The sequence below is a fragment of the Ambystoma mexicanum genome, chromosome 2q, assembly GCF_040938575.1.
Source record: "Ambystoma mexicanum isolate Mex_15411 chromosome 2q, UKY_AmexF1_1, whole genome shotgun sequence".
Taxonomy (NCBI): domain Eukaryota; kingdom Metazoa; phylum Chordata; class Amphibia; order Caudata; family Ambystomatidae; genus Ambystoma; species Ambystoma mexicanum.
The window spans coordinates 616,504,838-616,529,573 of record NC_090924.1 but is presented as its reverse complement, the minus strand read 5'-3'; the positions used below and the strand labels follow the sequence as shown (position 1 = coordinate 616,529,573).

The 24,736-nt window shown below is 45.0% G+C and overlaps 1 protein-coding gene across 2 annotated transcripts in view; it reads right to left on the bottom strand.

The window, feature by feature from the left end:
- CCDC13 (coiled-coil domain containing 13) overlaps positions 1–24,736 on the bottom strand; it is a 1,886,344-nt gene that overhangs the window by 149,706 nt on the left and 1,711,902 nt on the right. For both annotated transcript variants that reach the window (XM_069647762.1, XM_069647761.1), the window contains exon 14: positions 4,886–5,040. In XM_069647762.1, coding sequence (XP_069503863.1) covers positions 4,886–5,040 — 155 coding nt within the window. The remainder of the gene's footprint in view (positions 1–4,885; positions 5,041–24,736) is intronic.

The following is a 24,736-nucleotide window of genomic DNA, read 5'->3' as shown; positions in this document are numbered from 1 at the left end:
CCTCTACAGGGCAACTCAGGTATATACTCCCTCTAAAAATCATATGAAACTAAAATGGGAACGGGACCTGGGTATCACTATAGAGGATGATAAATGGTATAAATATTGTGAACACACTAAATCCATTTCCCTCAATGCCAATTTCCGGTTAATACAATTTAAGATCCTTAACCACCTACATGTTACACCACATAAAGCCTCCAAATTTAACCCAGCCCTGCAGGCCACCTGGCCCCAAATGTAATTCCAATATGGCAAATTCAATCCACATGTACTGTCCCCCGGTTAAAGCATTTTGGGAAGAAGTTGCTGCGTCTGTTAGTGAAATTGTTGGACTTTCTATACCAGCACTACCGATAAAATACCTGCTGAGCGATATTGGCAAGACATCCATAAAGATCCGTCGCTTTGTGGCTGTGGCGGCTGCAATGGCAAAAAGGAATATCCTTGGGCCTGGAAAGCAAGAAATGCCCCGAACCATAAGGCCTGGCTCGGGGACTTAGTGTATGTTCAAGAGTTGGAGGAGCAATATGTCCGCTCCATGCCTACGAGAAGTAGACCTAAAGATATTTGGACACCGCTACGGACCTACCTAGCTGACACTCGCAATAATGTTGATGTGACCAACTCTGTTGTTCTTAATGGGTCTGCTCAACGAGCATGTTTATAAATCTCGTATTGTAAATATTGTGTCTCACATATTGGGTCGCTGAAGTAGGCAATGATAAGGACTTATTTACACGCCTATTTAAACGCCTATTGTCTGTCATATCCACTGTGCTAGTTATTTAATTTGTTATGGGGAAGGGTGGATAGGTTTATGAGGGATCGTTAGTTTTCTCTTTCTTGCGAATCGTTACGGTTCTTAATTTATCTTATTCACGGGAGGCGCTGAAGGACTGTCGGGGGGGTCGTTAAGAAGGAAAGCCTTAACGAGTTGTAATCTGTTTAAGTTTGATCCGCATGCCTATTTTATGATGGTTTGTTGAACGACTTGATCATTCCTGCTTTTTCTTTTGGCACTTGATGTCCAGTTGGTTTAAAATTTCAATAAAAAGATGTGGAAAACAAAACATAAGATAAATCCAATAAAACATCTAATATCGAAAACACCACAATTCAGTCTAATATCATGAATTAAAAGCATGTGCAAATAAAAATTTCTTCCAAGTTAAAAATCATCAATTAATCTACACATTAAAGAAAAAAATATATGCCCAACTATCTATTGGCAGAGTTGCTCATCAGATTTAAAGTGCCAGATGGGACTGGACAACAATAACTGTCAAATGTATGGCATAAAAACAAGTTGCATGTGTCATCCATAACTGAAGTACTTGGATTTAACTTTGGTGTGGGAAATGCCCTACTGTTGGGGCTCCCAGCCGCTGACTATCTTGTGTCACACGCTCCTTGAGCAGCAAATAAATCAACCGTCTGGAAGCACAATTAGCCCACAAAGAAAAGACCCACAAGCAATCCTTCTCTAGTCACACTCTCACCCTCTGGAACTCAATCCTGGTATCTGCTCTGAATGCCCACACAATTCTCCAGTGCTCGCAAACCTCTCAAAATGTGGCTTTTTCAACAACCCCTGATCAAGGACTAATCCCAATGGACCCACAAACCATAGCTCACAGTACAGCACCAGGGACATCACTTGGGGGTCGTACCTGCAACCCCTGCAGATCCAATATAACAACAAAAAGAAAAACGGAAGCTCCTGAGTGCAGTCACTGGCATAGCATGGACTCCCGCGGTGCAGGAGGCCACGCCTCAGCAGATCTGGGGGGGCCCAGCCCAGTCCTCAACCATCAGGGTGAAGGCTGGGCCGGGGCTTGCAGCGTGAGAAGGAGGCGCGCAGTAGGGGTTGGAGCTGACATGACATGTAGCATGTGTCACATGCCATGTTCAGCTCCAACCCCTTCTACTCCAGCCTCCTCATGGCTCATATACAGGAACCAGAAAGCTCTCCCAGCTTCCTGATTCCTGGTTGTGAGCAGCATGGAGGAGCTGAGGGTGGCCTGGACCGAAGCTGGAAAAACAGACAAGACTTTTTTTAAATGTGATGTGTATTTTGCATGTGTGTAGTGCGTGTCAAATGTATGTATGTGCTATGGGTCAATGACTGGTGAGTGAATGAGAAGAAATGTGATAGTGTGTTTTTGAATGTTCTGGGTGGGAGGGTGTGTGCATGTGTAGAGAATACAGTGAGAGGGGATGTAAGAGAAGGTGTGTGTATGAGTTAGTGAGTGAGTGACTGGCGGGTCACCCTCCAAAAAAAGAACTCACCAGCCACCACGGGTGGTTGGTATATTTGGGGACCAGTACTGCATTATGTATGTTTTACATATAGTCCCCACGTCATATCTGGAAATGGACATTCCCCAAATCTGTGATCGTGGACACATCACGTCTTCCTCTGTGCCTCGGTTCTTATGTTTGGTTGAAATGAGAGCACCTGAAAACACGGGTGCGAGACACATCTGAAACAGCTGAAGGTCATGCGCCATCACTTCCTGTGATGTCACTTGGGGATGCGGTCAAATGACATCACTTCCTGTGATGTCATCAGAGATCATGTGTTGTGTGATGTCACTTCCACTACCCCTTGCATTTTGGTGAAATTATGTCCCTATACAGTGTTACTGTTAAAAGATGCCATCTCAAACGCTGGCAACCCACACCCTATACAGCGCTCAGCTGCTCCAAAGCTAGGTCCATGCTTTAAACAAAATTAAATAGTTCTATTCTGGTTCGTGCTCCATGCTGAGGTTTGCACACTGGACATGTGCTGATTGCCAAGTCCGTCCCATTCTGCACCAGGTCCTACAAATGAGGAAAAATGGTATGTCAAATCACTCAAAATGAACTGATACCCACAAATCCTTTCCTGCTGCTGCTTTTCTTGGAAGAATAGTTGCTACCCAGACACAATGCTAGCCCCTCTCCTTTCTTCTCCATTAGGCATGAATCTCTTGAACTCATACTGGGGGTTCTTTCGCAACACTGGTAGTAGCTACAGCCCACAACCGCCTGAGGGAGGAGTAGGAGAACTCTGCGGGTTCTCCAATGTAACACTTTCAGGTTTCACATCATGGGGAGGGTGGGTCTGTCAGTGGGCAATATACAATGACTTTATGACATAGGCCAGCTTTTGTAACACTATGACACTGTGTAATCATCCAGAAATGCATACATAATAGCGAAAGGAAAGTATTGGAACAAGTCACAGCCCACAAAAGGAGCACTGTGCATCACGAGTGGGCATGGGCTGTGGATTTGCGTCATGTACTCAGAAACCTTCCTCAATTTGCAACGATTCGCCTCTCTCAAATTGGCATCTCGGGCCAGGTTCTATCTTGGTTCTCCTCCTTTTTGACCGATCGCACTCAGGTGCTCTCTCTGGCTTCTTTTCTTTTGGATGCCTGCCACCTTACATGCAGTGTTCCACAGGGATCTGCCTTGTCCCCAATTCTGTCCAACATTTATATCTGACCACTGATCCGTCTCATCCGCTCCCTCTGCATCAGGTGCTATTCGTATGCCGACGACACCCAGATCCTTATACGGTTTAGATCTTGATCCGACTGAGGTGTCGTCGTGCCTTCATAAGTGCCTGACTGCCGTGTGTGAGTTGATGGGTCGAAATTGGCTGAAACTTAATGGGGACAAGATGGAGGTGCTGGTGGGGGCGCCCCACCCCCCCCCGATCCTACTCTCTGGGTATCTTCTTTTTGGCCTTCTTCACTAGATGTCCTTCCTATCCCTGTGTCCAAGGTTAAGAATCTAGGAGTAATCCTTTCATCTTCTCTTTCTATGAAAGATCAAGTGTCCGCTGTATGCAAAGCGGGACACTTCCACTTAAAATCTTTAAAAAGGCTCTTCCTCTGATACCTGCAACTCTTCATTCGCCTGTAGTGGCTGCCTTGATATTGAGCAGACTGGACTATTGTAATGCGCTTTATCTGGCTCATCCCAAAGGCACCATCCAGCAATTGCTGCGCCTTCAGAATTGTGCTGCCCAGGTGGCCACTGGGTCCCCTTTTGGGGCTCACATCTCCCCCGTATTATGCACCCTCCACTGGCTACCTGTTGCTCAGCGGATTGCATTTAAGGCCCTGTGCATTGTTCACAGGGCGCTTCACAAACAGGGGGCCGAGTATCTCCAATACAAATTTACTTGCTACCTCCCTGCCAGTCACCTCCGCTCGGCTGCGACCGGCCTTCTGGTTATCGCGAAGGTTTCGGAGATCTAGGATTGGAGGGCGTGCCTTCTCTGTTGTTGCCGCTCAAATGTGGAATGACTTGCCAGCAACAGTTAAAAATGTATCTACAGTTTAGGAGAACACTCAAAACCATCCTGTTCCATGCCCCTGGCTGGGTTCATCGGCCAACTCTGCAGTCCCTCGTCTCTCTAGTGCCAAGATACCCTTGGGTGAAGGTTGCGCTCTACAAATTACCTTAACATAACATAACATACACCAGAGAAATAAGAGGAACCATCTAGCTTTCCCATTTCCCTAACTTTGGGCTTTGCTAACAGTCTACATGGTGATTCCCCAACACTTCCGCCCTTTGAAATTCATGTTTCATTAAATTCTATTGTTTTTCTATCTACCACTTTCAAGTACTCTGCATTCCTGAACTTAAATTCAGCAGTTGTGTCACCTGTGCAAGGATAACGTAAGACTAAACATCAGCAGACTAAAATGACTCATGTGATAGTTAGACAAGACACGTTTACAAACCCAATTCCTTGTGTCTCTTAAAAGGCTTAAAGAATGCAGCATCATTAACTGTAAAGCCAATCAGCCAGTAACTTCTTCCCCGCTTGTAACTGCAGCATCAAGGCAGATGAAAAGTTGTGCGTGCTGCAGCTTACCTGGTCTATTCCTTGCACTAAGCTTTTGTGCGTTTGGATTTCTGCCAGATTCCATTTTCATCTTTTCAAGCTGTTGCTCAAAGATCGCATTCCGACGTCTTTCCTCTTGCAGTTTCCTCTCAGCATCCAGAACCTTCTCGCTGCCTTCTTCCACCCTGTTTATGGAAATACAAGTGTGTGTCATTTTTCTGCCATACAGCGAATCCAAATAGAAAGTGAAATAGTAGAGGGTCTTATTAAAGATTGCACGCTGTTGTCAGGCAACACAACCTAATTATCAGTTGACAGAATATTTCTACTCAATACGGAATAATATGGAATAAGTTACTTACCTGTAACTCTGGTTCTCCAGCATTGGTATCTTTCATAGATTCACATGCTGTGAATATTATCCGACATCAGGCTGGGAAACCTCTGTAGCATACAGCAGTTTATTTTTAAAAAACTTAAAAACTTTTGTCACTTTAGTGCTCTATTACAGTCATTTTGGGTCATACAGCCACTATGCAATGTAAAAGGCTCCCTTAGCTCCACCCCCGGTAGCCATATTCAGAGTCTGGCAAAGCACACAAAGTTGCAGTATAAGCCAAGAAGAGCCAGAGCGGTAGGTGGCAGAGTCGCTTTTGAATCTATGAAATATACCAATGCTGGAGAACCAGAGTTACAGGTAAGTAACTTATTCCTTCTCTAGCATTAGATCTTTCATAGATTCACATGCTGTGAATAGATTAACAAAGCAGTATCATATAACCATACTGAGCTCCTTGCAGCAACCCTCACAGGAGACACTGACCTTATGCAAACAGATTACGCAGAACCGTCAGGCTGACTCACTGCTCTGCTGCACAATCCCTGTTGATGCAGTAAAAATGCGTAAAAGCAGGGGAACCACTGACTGGAACGGCATCAAGGCGGCCACCGCTCTGGTGGAATGCACCCGGGGTTTTCCCAGGAGAGGCCTGCCAGCTTGTTGATGACGGAAAGAAATGCAGAATGAAATCCACCTGGCAATGGAACACTTGGAAAGTGCATTCCCTACACCAGAGGGAACAAATGTGACAAAGAGTTGAGAGGTCTTCTGAAAAGACTTGGTGCAATCAGCACAGTACTTTAAAGCACGTACGATTTGTGGAAGGTAAGGTATGGAGTCTTGTAAGAGAAAGCTTGGATTTCGCCAACTTTTTGTGCTGAAGTGATGGCGAACAGGAAGCAACCTTCCAAGAGAGAAACTTGAGTGAAGCATTGTGTAGTGGCTTAGTTGGAGGTTGCATGAGTCTCGACAGAGCCACTGTAAGGGGTCAGAAAGGAGAGGCGGAAACAAAGATAGTTTTCTCAGTGTGAGACCTGTTTATTAAACAGAAATGGTTTGATCAACACCTCTCTATACCTATCCTAAGGAGCGTTTACCTGCCTAGGAAAAGAATACTAAAGGTCAGTCTGTGTCAAAACTTAAAAACTGTCCTTGGGTCCAAAACATTGTAATCTGGCTCTCACACTAGAAATTAACTAAGTGTGCAAGGAAATGTCTCTGATTTAGAGTTGGCAAAATGGGCTCATATTAAAAAGTAAATGAGCAAATTGTGAGAAACCAAAAGGTGTTTCACCTGCTAATGCCAGAGGATCTCTCTCTCAGGTGGCCAGGGCACGGCCATCACCTTTGGATCCAGAGAAAGGGGGTGGACAAGTGCGGGAGAATCACCTGGATGAGGGGTCTTCGGGTTGTGGGGGTGAGGCAGCCGGTGGCGAGACGCGGTATTCCTTTCTTTCCTGTAACCATGATCCCTCCTATTTCTTAGGATTCTCTGATGTCCCAACTCCCCCCCCCCTTCCACAGAAACACTGGGCCGAGGAAGAGGGTGACGGAGTAATAATGCTAACTCTTATGCATTGTATTCGACATGTCCCGCTAATTGAGTCAGGCACTTGAATGTAAGTGCATACATCTGATACCAATTAGCTCTCCTCACACGGATAAAAGGCAGAACATAGAGAGACACTCTGAGCAAGGTGGAACACGAGTAAGAGCAGAACCTCTGGGGCGAAGGTGAACCTACTGGAGCACAGCAACAGACTGAGGGAAGAGAGCACCGAGTCGAGAACCACAGGAGTTACCTGCATGAGGTCGTTACCTCCAAAAGACCGCGAAAGATATGTGGAGAAGGCCGATACCAAACAAGAAGGCTGCATTGTGTTTTAAGGATGCCAGTGACCCTCCAGGGTGAACAACAGAGTTGGGGAGGCAAGGCCAAGCCCGTGGTACTAACCTTGACTTGTAAACTGAAAGACAGTAAAGACAGGAAAGAAACTCACACAGCCAGTGAGTTGGCAAGCGACGTGAGAGACTGGTGTGTGCTAAAGAAAGAAAGATTGAAGTGGCAACACTATATGGCACACACAATTGAAGGATGCACGCGTGTGGATGAGACACGAATAAAGGCAGACCTACGAATGAACCTTGAAGCAACGATAGCTGTAAAGTCAGCAAAACTGAGTAACGGAATGGTCCGGCGAAGGAAAGTAGCCAACTCGAAAGTCTCAGAGAAAGGTGAAAAGTTTACAGCGATAAAGTGAATTAAATGTTAAAGAGAGGTGATTGAAATTGACCCAGAGAAAAGGGGAGAGTAAAAGGTGAACGTTGGTGCATAATACAGTGGATTACCCAAACCAGGAAGCATTGGGGCAAATAACAAGGAAATGGTACAAGCCAGACTGAGGGAGACCGAAGGAACATGCAAATGGGAGTTGAAAGCTGGAAAGTTGAAGTGGTCCTGAGGAGGGCTGTAGAAAAAAGCCACAAACATTCAAAAGTCTTCGGCATCAGGAAACAGTCTGAGCCTGACTGAGAGAGACCAAAGGTGTAATAAGTTAGGGGAAGGGAAACCCTAAAGGAGGTGAATTAAGGTTAGGCAAGGGAACCCATGCAAGTGTTTTGTTTTGCTGTGAAAGGTCTGAGCCCGACTGAGGGAGACCGACGTGAACTTTTGCTGTGAAAAGTCTGAGCCCGAATGAGGGGGTGGGGGGGGCAATATGAACTTTTGCTTTAAGAGGTCCAAGCCTGAAACAGGGGGACCGACATGAACTCTTTTGATGAACGGTGTTATTTGGAAATTGGAAAGTAAGACTTTAACGCGGAACGCCAGGCGGGCCTCAATCCACGTCTTGAACTGCCTTTATGTTAAGAGCCTGAGCCAGAGTGTGTCATCTTGCCTACAGGGACCACCTTACTCTGTGCTGTCCAACATGGGGAGGAGAGCTGACTCAGCCACATTTATTCTTTATATTTGAACACTAACTTTCCTTTGCCTACACATTCTCCTTTTCACACTTTTTTTTACAAGATATAGGGCAGGCATTAGGTTTTTGTTAGTATAGGCCATTTTGATTTGACGGACTCAACTAGGACTGTATAGCTATTTTTTTTTTTTTTAATTTGTAATACAACTTTTTCAAATTATTTCACATTTAGGGTGTTTCTTCAAATAAAATGACAAGAACACTATGTTATACATTTCTTAAAACAAACCAAAAATGTTCCACCTTCATCACAGTTAGTTTTCTTTTTGAGGAACAACACAATTAAGTTCTTACATGACATAATTAATTTATCTAAATGCTACATGGGTATACATTCTAATTTCCTTAAATATCTGACCACATCCAAATTCAGGGATACCTTCTGTGCATCAAATATAATTATCCACAACTCATTAATTGAAAGATTACGAAAATACCACTATGTGTTTAAGGGTTTCACTCTGCGTCGGCTTCGAGCAATAGCTGCATGATGCATCCATGTTTGCTGGCGATCGTGTTGCTAAAAGAGCCCTGGTGGGACACAGATCAAATCCGATTCTCATGATATCAGCTCTGCAAGATTGCTACCGGGAACCTGGTTCGATATTCTGGGACATCATTACGTTTTTTGTGGCCAAAGCATCTGTTCTTAAATACCTTACATTTCATGCACTGGGCTCTAGTGTTGATCCAATCATAGGCCCACCATTTCAATTTTGCTTTCCCTGGATTACTACTTAAAAGTTCTAAACTTATATCTGCTAGTTGCATTGACTCTGAGCAATTTTTGCTCCAAGTAGCTAGAGATTTGTTTGCTCCCAGCCCGGCTTCAATCGCCATCAGCAGGGAGGCTTGGTATTGCTCCTTCATTTTGCACTTTGCATAAAGAGTTATGGCATTCCAGTTAACCATAGCTCTTAGTGATAATAGGCCTAGTTCATGTCTCACTACCTATATAGGAAATGATTTTGGGATTGGCAATAAGGCTTTCCAAGTCCGGTTGTATCTCAGGTGGTTTGGTGTGCACGCCATACGTCAGAGTACGTACTACCTTTCCTTTATAATAGGGAGATAAGAATATTTCCCGTACTTGGCATGGAGCAGTTTTGCTTGTGACGCTAGGGCCTTTGCCTTATGTTTCAAATCATTGTGAAATGGGCTTCATTTTTAGTGTCACTAACTATCTGGCCTAGATATTTTTACTCATGTGTAAGCTCCAAGCTGAGGCCATTAACAGTCCAATTGAGGGTGTGTTTCAGCTTCTTGGTGTTACACTGCCACTTCATGATATTCGACTTGGTCACATTGATTGCAAGCCCGTTGTTGTCCGTATATTTGGACAGACTGCAGTTGCCTTTGGAGGCCAATCAGGGTGCAATCAATGATGACCAAGTCATCTGCGTAAAACAGATGTTTAATCGGATGGGACCCAATTTCAGAGGGAAAGAGTGGGTAGTCTGAAAGACGTGATTCATATCTTTGATGTAGAAGTTGAAAAGCAACGCCGCAAAAATGCAACCCTGCCCGAGTCCGCGAATGGTGGGGATGAGTAGAGATAGAAGACCTTGTTTTAATTTTACCTGGATGGAAGTGTCTGAATAAAATTGTTGTATTGTTTGTAAAATGTAACTCGGGCAGCCAGCTTGAATCAGTTTTGACCATACAATTTGATGGGATATCTAGTCAAATGTGACTCTGAAATCTATGAACGCTAGATATAAAGGACGATTAGCATTTTGGGCTTGTTTTTCAGAGCAGATAGTATTATAAGGTTTATGGCAGTACCTAAGCCCGGAACAAATCTTGATTGGTGGGGGTCAATCTGATTAGCAGCTATCAGCCACTTGTTTATATCTCTGAGGATAATCCTAGCATACATTTTCCCTGGGATGTAAAGGAGGGCCAGAGGACGATAGTTCACCGGGAGCTCCCGATCGCCTTTCTTTTATACCGGTACTATTATTGAGCATTTCCATGATGCCGGTACGAAACCCGTGGTTTTAATCCTGGAGAACACCATGTATAGTAGTATGCTAGCTCATTTATCCAGATTTTCTTTTAGTACTGCATTAGAGATCGTGTCCAGGGGCTTGGGGCGTGCTCAATTTTCATATTAAATGTTTTCAGTTCAGCAGGTCAAACCTGGGTTCGGTCTGTCCTTCTGTGAGAGGTGCGACTATGGATATATGCTCAGGATCTGCATAGATAGTACTGTAATAAGATTTCCAGTCTGCTTTAGAGACAGAATTCAACATTGTGCTTGAACTAGTGTTTGATGCTTGATTTAAGAGACCCCAAATTGCACTGCTAGATTTGGTGACAAGGGCAGACAGCATGTTTTCGTTGTCTGCCTGGATTTTTATTGATTTATAGTATCAAACAAGGTTTCTGTATTTTGTGTGCAAATATCACTGCATAAAGTCTTGGGTGACAGTCCTTTTGTAGCCCAATGTCATTTTGCAGCTTTTTTTTTACTTTGCAAGCATCTGGTTAAAAGAATGTTTATGTTTCTATTGTGCCCGATGCCTATTTTTTGCGCTGCGTAGAATATTTGCAGTTTGTGAGTGTAATCATACAAGCAGTCGGTACGTGTTTTACTTCCATGTGTCCTTAATCTAGCACAAAGATGGTTAAGCATTGACAGGTGCCATTTTATTCTGTTATGGCCCTGCGTAATGGATACTTGTTGCCCATAGAATTGTCGGGGGAGATGTCACGTTCTTGCAAGCTCAATTTGGAGAATGTTATGATCGCTAAGGGTTGTGTCAATGATCTTAAAGTCAGTCACAAGAGATAAGGCATTGGCTGCTAAGAATGCGTAGTCTATTATAGCTGTGGAATTTCCTCTTTTCCATGTTGGTCTAGGTAGGCTATCAGGCCTGCAGAATCCATTCAACATGACCAAATGATGTTCTTTCATCAGTGCTTTCCATCTTTTCGCTTTAGATCTGTCTTTACCTTCTTTTTGAACAAAACAAGACATATTTAGGTCACCAGCTACCAAAACAATGTAGTTCTCGGGGTTGCATGCTATCATGTCAAGCATTTGTATGATATTGTTAAGAAATGCATCATCCTCCATTACTGCAGGGTTCCCATATATATTCACAATAGCGAATTTGTTGGGCAATTCATTGCTTGCGCCCTGTAACACTAACTGCGCCCTGTAACACTAACTTGACCAGTTGTAAGCAGGGATGTGGTGATGCCCACACTGTTTGATTGGTGCTTATGTCCTTTTTAGTCACAATCAACAATCCCGACATGGGGCGGCCTTTTGCCTGTTAATGGTCGATATCCACGCAATTTCGTAGTTGGGCCAAACCGGTTGGTCACATAACCAGGTCTCTTGCAATATTATTATGTCATACAATAGCAGATGATGCACGATCTCTGGATCCAAGAGGTGTGAAAACCCTCTCATGTTCCAAATTGCAATTATATACACTGAGGAGTCTATTTTAACTTGGCTCTAAAGGTTCCAATTACTTTTTTGCTTCTCATCTAACGTTTCTCGAAGCCAAACCCATGATACCCGAGACTCTCTCTGTGGGCCCCTAGGCAAATCCTTCACTTGTGAAGGTGACTCAGTTGTGCTAATGTCACGCACCTCCCGGTTTTCCTGTTGTTTAGGTTCAATATACTCAAAGCTCGCCAATCTATGGTTGGTACTATTTACGGTGGTTTTACCAGGTTTCTTGGTCGAGAGTTTAGCTATTTGTTTTGTAATTGAGATAGATAGTCTTATGCCTTTTTTTGCCAAGGCCAATCTCTCCCTCCATATACATTGTCTCACTATTTGTGATAGTATTCTTATGTTCATAGTATCTAATTTGCAAGTATTTAGGAATTGGATGGTTTGAATGTCATGGGATTTTACCCTTTTCAAAATCTTCATATTGCTGAATACCATTAGTATTGTAGTTCTATTGGGATATGGGTCGCCTCTCTTTCTATCTAGCATGTGCAGAGTAATACATTCTTGCTCTATGGAATAACTGTTGCCAACACGGGATGGTTTGAAACTATTTTCGGTTGTCACTTTTTCAGTAGGAAGGGCAAGAGGAGATGGCGTATTGAGAGGCAAACCCATATGCTTTTTCTGCTTATTCAGACTTTTGCGCATGGCTATTGCCTTGTCTAGGTTCTGTGCTACTCCTGCTTTAGTTTAATGGAGAACGAGGGACCCCATTTATCACTATTTGGGACCATGTTTCTTTTTTGCTCCAAGGTTTGAAAGCTACGACTAGTCTCTAGAGGACCCGCAGCTCGGACATCTTCACTACGATCAACAGCCAGCGTGTCTGTCTCAGCTTCCCTCTCTATCTCAGGTAGCGTTGATGTGGAGTACGTTGAACAATTCATACAATCGTTCAAGGGGGAGAATTCAGGTAATTTATCAGCGCTGGAGCTTGGTAGAAGTTGAGTATGGTTCTTTTCATGGTTGTCTTTAGGTACCACAACGTTGTCCTAGGTGGAGTAGAAACAGCATTAATAAATCTCTGAGTGGCTTTTGGGGATTCTACAGGCTGCATTTTGTTTTTTTTATTAATTTTAATTTGTTTTTATTTGTGTTGGCCTTTTTTTGGAATGAGTGTTTAATCTATTGTTCCCCTTCTTTTTCTTGTGGGGCCTTTGAAATACTTCATATAGGTTATCCATAGAAGCAACCGTTTGTGCTGCGTCTGTTTCCAACGCATTAGAACATCATCAACAGTGCATACAGGAGAACAAATGACAATTACATCGCCCGCTACCTGGTCCATCACTGGAGCTGGCAAGTTTGAATGAGCTTGATTGGTTAACACCGTACCTGCGGCCAACGTTTTAGCTGTCGGGGTAAGTTGACTAAGTATGTAATTAGAGTGATAAGAAAGAGGCAAATTCGGTACAATAACACCACTACATTGGGTGTTATTGTATTCAATTTCAAAGTGCCTGGTGTATTTGGTTGCCAGGACTTCCTTTATGGACTTCTCAGATCCTCTAGAGTACTGCCCTGCTGGGTATCTTGACACAATGTCTTTCAACTTTTTATGCTTTTGGGGGATTGCCTTGTATACTCCCCTGCCAGGAATCCTTCTCTGGAGTGCTGCAGCTCCCCTGGTATACTTCTCTGCCAGATATCTCCTCCCCCGAATGGCAACTGCCTTGCGTACATCTTTCACCAGGACTTCTCAAATTCACTGTCTTTTAAGTATGCCACATTTATATCACTTCAATATGATATGGTATTTATAATGCGCCTGTACACAAGTGTTTCTATTCGCTTGCTTAAGGTATTACTTGTTCCAACTTTCCCCACATTCACGGCTCATAAATCGGAACTTGGCAAAGTACTGTCGCTGTCTTTATCTAATTGGTATTTGTTTGCTTAGGTTAACACTTGCTCCAATTTTCCACACATTGAAATCTCATGCATGGGGACTTGTCAAGTTTGGTCGGTTGCACTTTATGTGGTCCGTATTCAAAACCTCTGGATTCATTCAATTGTTTATATGACTGTTGGTACACCCCAGAGTCCGCCAATGGCTCTGGGCAGACTCACAAGTACATTGCAGCATTCCTGACCTGTGGCGTGTCTGCGTTGAAGATGGTTCTTTGGAATGGTCTCCTGCGCACTCCAGACCTTCCTCCAGCATTTCCTTCAGCTCTGCGCACACCCTCCGGCTTCTCACAGTGACCAGGACTGGATAATGCTGCTTTCCGGATTGGATGTATTTTTGAGAGCTCCTCAGCTGCTCCCAATACTCTGGCGGTCCTCCAAAGGTGCCTGCAGCATCTCTCCTTCCTTCGCGCCATGCCGGTATGTGACTGGCACGTTTGCGAGCAGCAGCCGGGATGTGCCTGTTCTCCCGACTTGCTCCGCCACGGTCCTCTCTCGTTCTACTTTCTTCTTGACTACAGATGCCATTTTTAAATGTGCCGCACACTCATGATTTAACCAAGCAACTACTCTGCACATTCAGTTCTGGGTTTAGTTCAATCTGCATTACCTCCTTCCTACTCTTCCTCGTCTCAGTACTTGAGGCTTTATGGTAGTTGAAGTCCATAGAGTTTATGGGATTTCTAAAATAATGTTGTTTAGGAGTTGTACTGAGAAAAACATCAGAAACAGGAGATGTTATGAGTGTTTTGTGTATGTTGGAGGTATGAATGGGATTTTGATAAGACGTTTGGGTGTTGTAGGGTTTTCTTCAGGAGAAAGGGGGGAATACTGCGTCCCTCTCAGTGGAGTCACCAACTCCCCCTGGCAATCGTTTCCTCACACATGATCAAATTACCACCATTAAGTCAGGATCAGGTAGCGGCTGCCGTCCCCATGCCACATGGGAGGAGTTCATCACTGCACCGGGGAATCAGTGATGACTCTACAGGATTATTCACACCACATTCCGCTCCCAAGCAGGCGCTGGGCACTTCGTAGGCAGGAAAGAACAAAAGAGACCCTTGAAGAACTTCTTAACAAGTCGGTTAGACCAAAGAGAAAACACGGAAGAAGAACAGGTTTATTGTGACACCGCTGGGAGATGCACCTTGAAGGAAGAATGTGCCAGACCCACCTGTGTCAATGATAGAAGGTAAGTTAAGATGTCCTTTGGCTGAATGGTTAAAGGGTCCAGACCATTTGGTCCACACTAAATGGAAAAGCATTTCCATATGCTCTGGTAGCAGATGAGCGTGGATGGAATTCGGGCTGTCTCTGCAGTTCTGACGCAGTCCTGATGCAATGGGAGGGAGCCGAATTCTAGGAACACAGGAGCCTGGCCGTCAGGTTGAGGGAGGCTGGATCGTGATGAAGGAATGCACCCTGATCGCTGGATAGTAGACCTTGCCGAGGAGGAAACCTCATCAGGGGGGCAGAAGTTAGGGCCAAGAGGTTGGAGTACCAGAACTCTTTGCCAGGCAGGGGCCACTAAGATCAGTCTGCACTGATGTTGTTAGAACATGCCTCATATTCGTGTGGCCAGGGTTATTGGAGGTAAAGCGCACAATAATCATCTGCACCCCCCAGCAGAATAGTGAAGGCTTCCCCCTGACATTGTGGATGTGGGAACCTGCTGGCAAAAACCACACACTTCTTGTTCTTGAAGGTGGCATGTCCATCCACGGAGCACCCGAGTGATGGACTCCTGTAGTTCCCACTTATGACAGGAGCGGAGTTCCCTACTGAGGGAATCCGAGATGGTGTTCTGAATACCTGGAAGTTGCAAAGGAAAGAGGAACATGTGGTGTTTCAGCGCACAGAGCCACAGGGCCTGTTCCTCCATTTATAGAGGGATCTGTTGCCTCCCTGCTTGCGTACATAAAACATTGTGGTGGAGTTGTATGTAAAAATACGAACCACCCGACTGCTGAGGAATGGCGAACGCCCAAAAGACACCACATAGCTCTAGAGGGTTGAGATGGAGGTGTGTTCTCCTCCACAAGACCCTGTGCGTGTGTGCCCCAGCCTTGGGAGGCATCTGTCACGACAGTGACTTGGTAAGGAGGCAGGCGAAACAAACAAAGCGCCCTGACCCAGGTAAGCTCAGACTGACCAACATTGCAGTGGCTTCCTGAAATGTCATGTCCGTAAAACCTTGTCCTCCAAGGAACCTGAAAATCGCACTAGTGTGCATGGAGGAAGACCTGTATCGGTCGCATGTAGAGCTTGCATTGTTGCAGTAGGGGGATGTAAGAGTACATCCTTCCCTGTAGGGACTTTAGGAGGCGGACGGATGCGGTTGGTAAGCGGGAAAGCAGTTGTGCCTTGGTGAGAAGAACTCTCTCCTCTGACGGAATCACCCTGTAAGAGCGGGTTACTAGACGTGCACCCAAGTAGAGCGCCTGCTGAGATTGGGGTAAGACAGGATTTTGGATAGTTCACGGAGAACCAAAGAGACTGCAGGCATTGAATGGTCTGAGATGTGTGTTGGGCTACCATGTCGAACAACGCCGCCCACACCAGCCAGTCGTCCAGAAAGGGATAGACTTCTGCACCTGCTCAGCACAGATGGGCCCCTTCTGGAGCCAGACACTTGGTAAAAGCTCTTGAGGCTGACCGGGGGGCCTTGAATTGGTAGTGGCAACCTGTGACTATAAAGTGCAGGTAGCGGCAGTGTTCCTGGTGGATCGCGACATAGAAATAGGTGTCCTGTAAGTGTAGGGATGCTAGAAAATCCCCTTGTTGTAACTGGGACAGAACCTTGGAGGTCTAGTATGGGCCTCGAGCCCTCTGACTTTTTCCATACCTGGAGTAGAAGTCTTGTCATTGTTGGTTGCATGTTACTTTCTCGATGGCACCCTTGGATAGCAAAGAATAGACCCTCCTGCAGCAGCAGGGATATGTGCTTCTCTATTTTCTGCAGCAGAGGAATGGTGGGCGGCAGCTTGATGACCTCCAGCATGTGGCCTTGCTGGAAAAGGGATAGCACCCACTCGTCGATGGTGATGTTCTGGCACTCGTTGAAAAACTGTGACAGCCATCCAACCACTGGGTGCGAAAGTCGGGTGCCTGGGCCCAAGGTCAGTCAGGTTTGTTTAGCAGGTTGGCCCCTGGTGTATGAGGAGCCTTGTCAACGCTGATTCTCCCTGAAGGCCAGTGATTTATTCCTGTAAGCGTCTGACATTAATAATAATAATAATAATAATAATAAGATGAGTAAGATGGGACATTGAGTAAGATGGGAACTTGTACGATGATGATGGGGACTGGAAGGAAGGTCGGTACTCATGTGTAGTCCTTGAGAAACAGGATTTCCAGAGTAAAAAGACTGGCACCCCTGCTGCAATGTGTGCCCAGGAAGCGGCCAGTGTCCGTCCCAGTCTTAATGGACTGCAATGTCTCATCCACCTTCTTGTCGAAGAGATCCAATGCCATTGTACGGCATGTCGACCCCTTTTGCCTGAACCTCAGGCCCAAAAATTGTAGACTTGAGGCAGCCTTGACTGCAAAGAACCACCCCATTCGCCAGCTGCCGGAAACCAGTGTCAGCGATGTCCACAGATACAGATATTGCATGATCAAAAGCCGCCTCTCCTTCACGAAGAATGTCGAAAGCCTCCTGCTTCTTATCGTCTGGTAGGAAATCTAGAATGGGGTCCATCTTGAACTAGAGTTCCCGGTCGTATCTTGAGAGAATAGCCATGGCATTGGCAACTCTGACGGTCGTGGCGGCTGTGACAATCACCTTCTTCCCAAATGCTTTAAGACGCATACCTTCTTTGTCTGGGGGGAATGAACAGGAAGAGGAAAGGTTGGCAGAGCATTTGCGGGCTGCTGCCAACACCAGAGTCTGGGTTAGGTTATGACACAACGCATATAGGCGCTGCGTCTGGCACTCTATATTTTTTGTCAAACCCCTCCTGTTTGGGAGGAGCAGAGGATGGGTTAGGCTTTTTTAATAAGCAGTGTTCCCAGATGTCATCCAGCAGGGGCATGTCCACAACCAATTCCGGTGCTTCTCCTGCCGCAGGTAGAGTAAGCTGTCCTTTTTCTGTTCTTCAGGGGCCAGCCCAAACACTTTGCTATCATGCCTTGATGTCTAGAGCAACAAATCTATTTCATCCAGTTGAGAATGTCGCAGGGAAACCTTATCTGGTTTGCTGCCTGCATGGACAAGGACATCAAATGTAGCTGTGACCATGTCTATTGTGTGGATGCCCAAAAGGGGCAGTCGAGTCCGAACTGCTCGGTCACATCCCTTCTGCACGAGACCACAATCAGCCCCAGACATGTTTCGGACTTGTTCGGCCTCATCAGTGAGGAGCAGCTTGGGTCTCTAGGCCCAGCAGGCTCGGGACCCACGTCTGGGCATACCTGTCCCACTCAGGGTGACTATAGGCCATTACAAAAGGGGAAGACCATACACAAATCAGGCTTGAAGGGGCTTAATGGTCTTTCCCCTTTTGTAATGGCTTGGCAGGCAAAGAACGATGGTCTGGAGGGTTGCCCAGAGCAATGCCAGAGGTTAAGATTCATTCTAAATGTTCCAGCCATCACCTCTTTGTTTTTGCTTTGTCACCCCAAGTGGGCTGTTTTTCTCCTCCCAGGTGATCCTCCAGCTGAACACCACCCCCAAGGTCAGTATTAGAAAGCATCTGCCCCTCCAAAGCCACCTGGGAGGAGACTTTAGGCAGGGGCTTAGTGAGGAGTCTGTAGGGTTCATCACATTATCCTATCAAATGCTTCCATACATCCAGTAAGAAGTCACTTAGTCAATCCCGCGACAGTTGTAGCCGAACCAGTGACACCTGATGCCATTGTCCATGACTGTGCGCAGGTGTTAGGGAGAATTCTCATTCAATGGCTAATTTCCCTTACCTAGTGAGTCCCTCAGCAGCTTTGCTGGATTTCTGGAGTTATTTATTCCACTTGGTAAGAGTGTGAGCTTTCCACCCACTCTTACCCATGTTTTGCCATGTGTATTTCGTCTGTGTTTGTGATTGTGGGCTCTGGAGTACAACACTTCAGTAGCCCCCTTCTTTTGTGTGTTACACAGCACCTTCAGTGAAGTGACACAGGGTTGTCTTCTAGACTTCCCACCGACTCCATTTCTGGGGCTGACTACTGTCCCCAGAAAAGGGTAAAGTTGCCATTAACTTTACTTAGTCATTTAACCACAGATCCAGTACACCCCCATCTTACATGGAGAACTGGAAAGGGTTAATCCTTAGCCCTTTTTATCTGTACCTCCTAGAGCATTGTTTCGCTCTTTTGACATTTTGACTTGGCTGGTGGCAGTGGTATCTACCCTAACTTTTCTACTGCGGTTACACTACATAAACGTGGTATTGTTTCAGGCTATTATATTAGCCTCAAACTTAAACCCGCTTGACCAAATACTTTTTTCTTTTGGGTCCGGTCGGGTTTATTCGCAATTTCTTTTTGTTAAAGTCCTTCTTGTGTTTTACTTTGCGTGGCAAACCAGGTTTGCCTTCTTTGTTCACTGTCTTTTGGCAGGCTTCTGCCAAGGAGCCCTCCTCTAGGCGCCCGCGTGTCTAGGTGGGCTGAATGTGAGGGAGGGGTGTAGTCACCCCCTGCACAGGGTATCCTAGGAAATCCAAGTCACACTTTGCAATGATTGGCTGAGGTGGTTGCCCGGGCTGGACAACCCCCCTGCTGCGTGATTGACAGCCAGGCAGTGTGAATGGGGGATTTTCGCATAAAGGGCAGGACTCTTGGGCTAGAAGTCAGAGTCTCCACTGGAACTATAAAGAACCGAAGAGAAGCAGAGAAGAAGTTGGCTGCTGCAACTATCCCGTCCTGGTGAAGCCCTGCTGCAGTCCTAAAGCTATCTAACCTTCGACGAACAGAGAAGATCCAGTCCAGAGTCTTCTTCCCTTGAGCCTGGTGGGGATAACCAGCTCATCTTCTACACCCAGAGGATCCTCTTCGTGGTCCAAATCGCTGCACCATGCTGTAGTGGTCAGGATACCCATCTGAAGAGCCTCTCCTGTTTTTAAGGAGCGCACCTTTTATTCACCGTCGTTGCTGCCGGCTTCAGCCCTGTGTGGTGCAGACCCCTCCAAACGTCCTCCTTCTTGCCGAAACTCCAGGAACCGTGGGTTTGCAGGAAACTACCAGGAACAACTGCCGTGGAACCAGCTTCTTCATTGAATAAGGTACTGTGTTCTGCTTGAGGAAATCGGGTGAATCCCTTTTTCTCCTCCTACAAGGCTTGCCCTTACCTTCCCTCCTTCTTATAACTTTTGCTTCCTCCATTGACAATATCCAAGTACTCTTGGCTATGTTGAATCGTGAACTGTCCGACTGTGTGATCCTTGACAACAGGAACCCGGTTGCACTCGACACTGGCTCCGGCCTATTGACTCTTGAATTTCTGTCCAGGAGTGTTCTCTGATTCTGTCTGCCTTGACAAAAGTATTGCCTATGATTTTTGCCCCCAACTCTCTCTGGGTATCTCAGGTGCTAAGTGTGTTTTTGCCCAAGTAACATTTCTTGCCGCGGATACGCGTTTCTTTAGTAAGACCGAACTGTCATTACTGTCAAAAAGTGATCGCATATGTATTCCCGGTAACGTCTTTTGTTTCACAACACTGGTCCGTTAAAACATAGGGTACTTACCTTGAAGTTATACCGTACAAAGCAAATTGGTTGGTTGTAGTATATTTTACGTGTGGTTTTGAATTAATAGAAGTGTTGTGTTTATAACAAACGGTTTAAAAATAAATGTACTTATATTTTTTACCTGAAACCTTGAGTCAGTGTTTGCTTGAGTCACAGTAATTCTGGTTCCTTTGTGTAATCTCTGCTACTGCTCATATACTCTTGCGATAAGCCTGGCTGCTCCGCTACTGCTACCACTTTAACATAGTAGTACAGGCTTGTACCAAAGGTAAAACTTGTATTACCACTTGTAGTCTTAATTGTGTGTAGTGGTCCCTAAGGGCACTGCACAGGATTCTGCCTAACAGCAGGGACGTCATTTCACCAAAATGCCTGGGGTAGCGGAAGTGACATCACACGACCCTTGACCCCCGATGACATCACAGGAGTGATGTCATTTGACCCCCACCCCAAAGTGATACCGTGGGAAGCGTTGGAACACGATCTTTTACCCATTGACAAAACAGGAAGTGGCATCACATAGCATTGTACTCTACGAAAAATATGGTTACGATATCACTATAACGTGATGTACATTTCATACAAGAATGGATCGCCATATGTATCGTTAAGATCAGAGTGTATAGGCCCATATAACAAAAAATTACTGTGAATGCAAGCCGACGTCCATGACCAAATGATAATGATGTGTCATTATATAGTACTTGCGCTTAAGCGCTTTATATAGAAAAAATACACCCAATATCACCCAACCTGTGTTGGTACTCATTTATCGACTTCAGAAGGATGAAAGGCTGAGTTGAGGCGTTTAAGAACAGACTAAATTAGTGACTCACCCCTGAAGTGTGCCTGAAATAAACCTTTAATCAGTCTAGAAATTCTTGTATAGAATTCCAGAAAGACACATTATTTGGTATTCCTATTCTTTCTTATTTAGGGTCAGTGCTGAAAGTGTTAGACTTGTGGCACTCCTGTTCTTATTTTTCTTCTTTTTTTAAGGGGCCTGAACAAGAAAGGCAGCCACTCCAGAAGTAAAAGGCCACATGGTGGAAGGGAGACCACAGAGGTCGCAAGGGAGACCTCAGAGGTTGCAGTTGCGACCTCTGGCGACCCCTAAATGACGTCCCTGACTGTGCGACTTATGAGGGAGAAGAGGAAGAGAGAATGAATGTTAAGGAGGATGCCTTGGAGGGAGGTGAGGTACTACTTTGTTGATGGGTCTTCGACAATTAATCAGGACAATAGGGAGAGGCATATGGGTGCAGCCGTTGTGGGCCTTGTGGATGAGGAATATCAGGTCAGGATGAAGAAACGGTTGCCTTCACATTACTCTGCACAAGCAGTGGTACTAGTGGCACTCATTGAAGCGCTGGAAATGAGTAAGGGGAAGGCAGTTACTATTTATTCTGACTCTGCGTATGTAACCTCCATGGTACATTCAGGCTTGTCAAGATGGCAGAGAAGAGGGTTTAGGAGATGCACTGTTATCGAGACTAATCAAAGCGTTAACACTCTCTTCAGAGGTAGGAATAGTTAAGTGCGCTGCACATTCTAACTGTACTGACCCAATAGCCCTTGGAAATGATACCAGGGACAGAGCAGCGTAGGAAGCCGCATATTTGCCATTCCCAGATTCCCATAAAATTAAAACTGTGTCCCAGCAGAGGCAGTTGCCAGCCCCGTACACTGCTGTCTCTTTGCTTCAGATTGTGGAAATGCAGGATAAAGAAGGAGGCTGTAGAGCAGCGGACAAATGCATCATTTTAAAGTTCTGCCCCTCACCTCTGGCATGTTTGAACGACAGGGAAAGAATAATATATAGGACTCCAGGCATTTCCCCGATGCCGTATCGAGTGTACGAGAGACGTTATGCACTCAGACAACCGTATAGAATGTACCCTCGTACTGAGAAAGTAGATGGATGTCAACATACCGCAATGAACATTGAAAAACTATAAAGAAATCTAACAGCTGCAGAGTGACGCCTTGAAGTAAAAACACAGACACACTAAAAGAATCTATGAATATTCAAAATAATAAAAGATGTAACTGAAGCAACAAGAGAAATATGTAATCAAGTCTGAAGAACTCATGCGTATCAAAGAAACAAGTGAGAAGAGGCGAAGTAAATGTATGTATGCGGAAACGCAAGGTAGAGGAGACACATAGAAGCCTGCTGCAATATAATCTATAATGTGACTAAAGCGGCCATGGGGAAATAGATGGATGTCAGACTCATATTGAATCTAACCGAACTATCTCAGAAACAGACCAAGGCTGCAGAGCCGGGAGGCGCTGGAGAAACAGCTTTGTGTAAATAATGAAGAGGAGTCTCTTGACTTGGGATCAAGGATGTCGGCAAAGGAATAACTGCAAGGAACAAAGGGAGTCAGGAGAAAAAGACATGTATATAACACATATTTCCCTTAGATTAAGCTAAGAAGAAAACATGGTTTTTAGTGCTGAAGAAAGAACTGCATAAAACTGGTATAGAGAAATAGCTTTTCTTAAGAAATACTATGTTGTGGCAAATCATCTTGACAAAGACCATTGTTCTTGCTTTTGATGAGCTACAAAAATATTCTACATGTGAAGAGGATAATTCTGAAGTTTGCTCTTACTCAAGGAAGAGAAAGGATCTTCGGTTTTCTTTGTTCCATCACTGTTCTATCACTTGAGTGTTGGAACTTTCTGTTGTCAAAAACTATACTGGAACTTTGCGCCATTCTCCGCCTTGCTCATCAGTGCCTGAGAGAACTGCCCTGTCCTTTTTAATGAGCACTGCTTCTAGGAGAATCGTGAAAATGGTGCCTGGCATTACCTCATGTGAATAAGCAGGACGAAACAAAAATGCAATCAGTATCCACCATGTCCGATCTCTGATCCCTGAGACCCAATTTAACACAACTCACAACTATTAATCCATAAAGGAACAAAGCTGAATGTGCAGACACCCACCTTGTCGCACTGTCATTGTAACTTGCATGCAATCCGCCCCTTCTCTCACCGGATACAAACCTGGAGTGAGCATTCAATACCGTCTTCTGTGAAAGCGATCATCAAATTGAGTTTACTAAGATCCATTGCCCAAGATATTCTCTGGGATATCTGTACCGTACAGCAAGGGAGCAGATACATTTTGTGAACCTACCTTAATACGTAGATCCTCGGTGTAAGGAACCGACAGGATAGCCCCAGAGAATCCCTGTGTGTCCATCGTTTTGCCTGACAAGGGGATCGCACCTACCTTGATGCAAGATGTTACCACCCCTGTATCGACCATGAATGAAAATGTTCATTCACCTACCTTTACACCAATCCAGGGTCCTCTTCTGGATCAGCAGGAACAGACAGGACTGGACACATCAGAGATCCCCGTGGGCTGTCCTAATCTGGACACATGTTAACATCTGGGAGCAGGAAAGGATTCCCTCCACAAAACATGTGCTCCAGTATATTGAATGACCATTTCTTGGGGTAAAAGATTTATTTCCCATGCTTGTACCGGTGCTGGCACAGGTGGCTGAAACAAATAAGTCTGCACAGGTGATAGCACAGAACCTGGGGCATATGGCATGGTCAGGGTTTGCATTTGCTGGGCACCTACATTAAAATACTGTGGCATGCTCCGACAATCTCATGTCACATGTTGCATTCTCCCGGACGACCAACACTAAATTCTGTACAATTCTCCATATTGACCTGCCATCGGCCCATTGGCCTCGGCCTCCGAACCTGCCAGGCTACCTCATGGAAATCCTCCTCTACCCCTTGGAAACATTCATTTTTTTATCGTGTTGCAGCTTAACAGTGTACAAGTACAAAGCAAGCCTTTCACGAACAATATAAAAGTATGTCATAATATTACACATTCCATCAACAATCACATTTAAAACCAATACAATTTAAACATTTAGGAACTTAATTTAAGCTTGTCTAAAATTTCTTTGAGAACATTATTAGTGCCTAAACAAGGGAGATATTGTCCCCCCACATAAAGGTGAGCCCAAAACTAATCTGCCATGAGTTACCTTCCCAGGTGTCCCTCGAAATGTACTGTAATGCACTCTGTCAGACTAGGACAAAAGAGGGTACGATGTTTCAGTGTTTCCACGGAAGTTGTCTGTTTGCAAAGACAGCAATTTGCAATTTTAGGAACCCATAGGGTCTCTGTTCCATTTGCTATTACGGTCCAATGTAGAGAGTATGTTTAGTTTGAACCGTAAATTAAAGCATCTTGCCCTGGTAGATGGAAACAAACAAAGGTATCTGATCAAATCACCTCTTTTCCTAAGGAAGTTAGAATATTCTTTGTGGGACGGAGATGTGCCCATTTTATCAACTGTTTGGCCCCAGTCATACATTAACAATTTGTGCTAGGTCTTAGATGGTCTATTCACCAATTCCTCCACTGGCGAGCTGATTTCCCAGAGAACGCTGGTCATAGATTTTTTAAAGGAGAGAAACGAAGGAACTGATTCCTG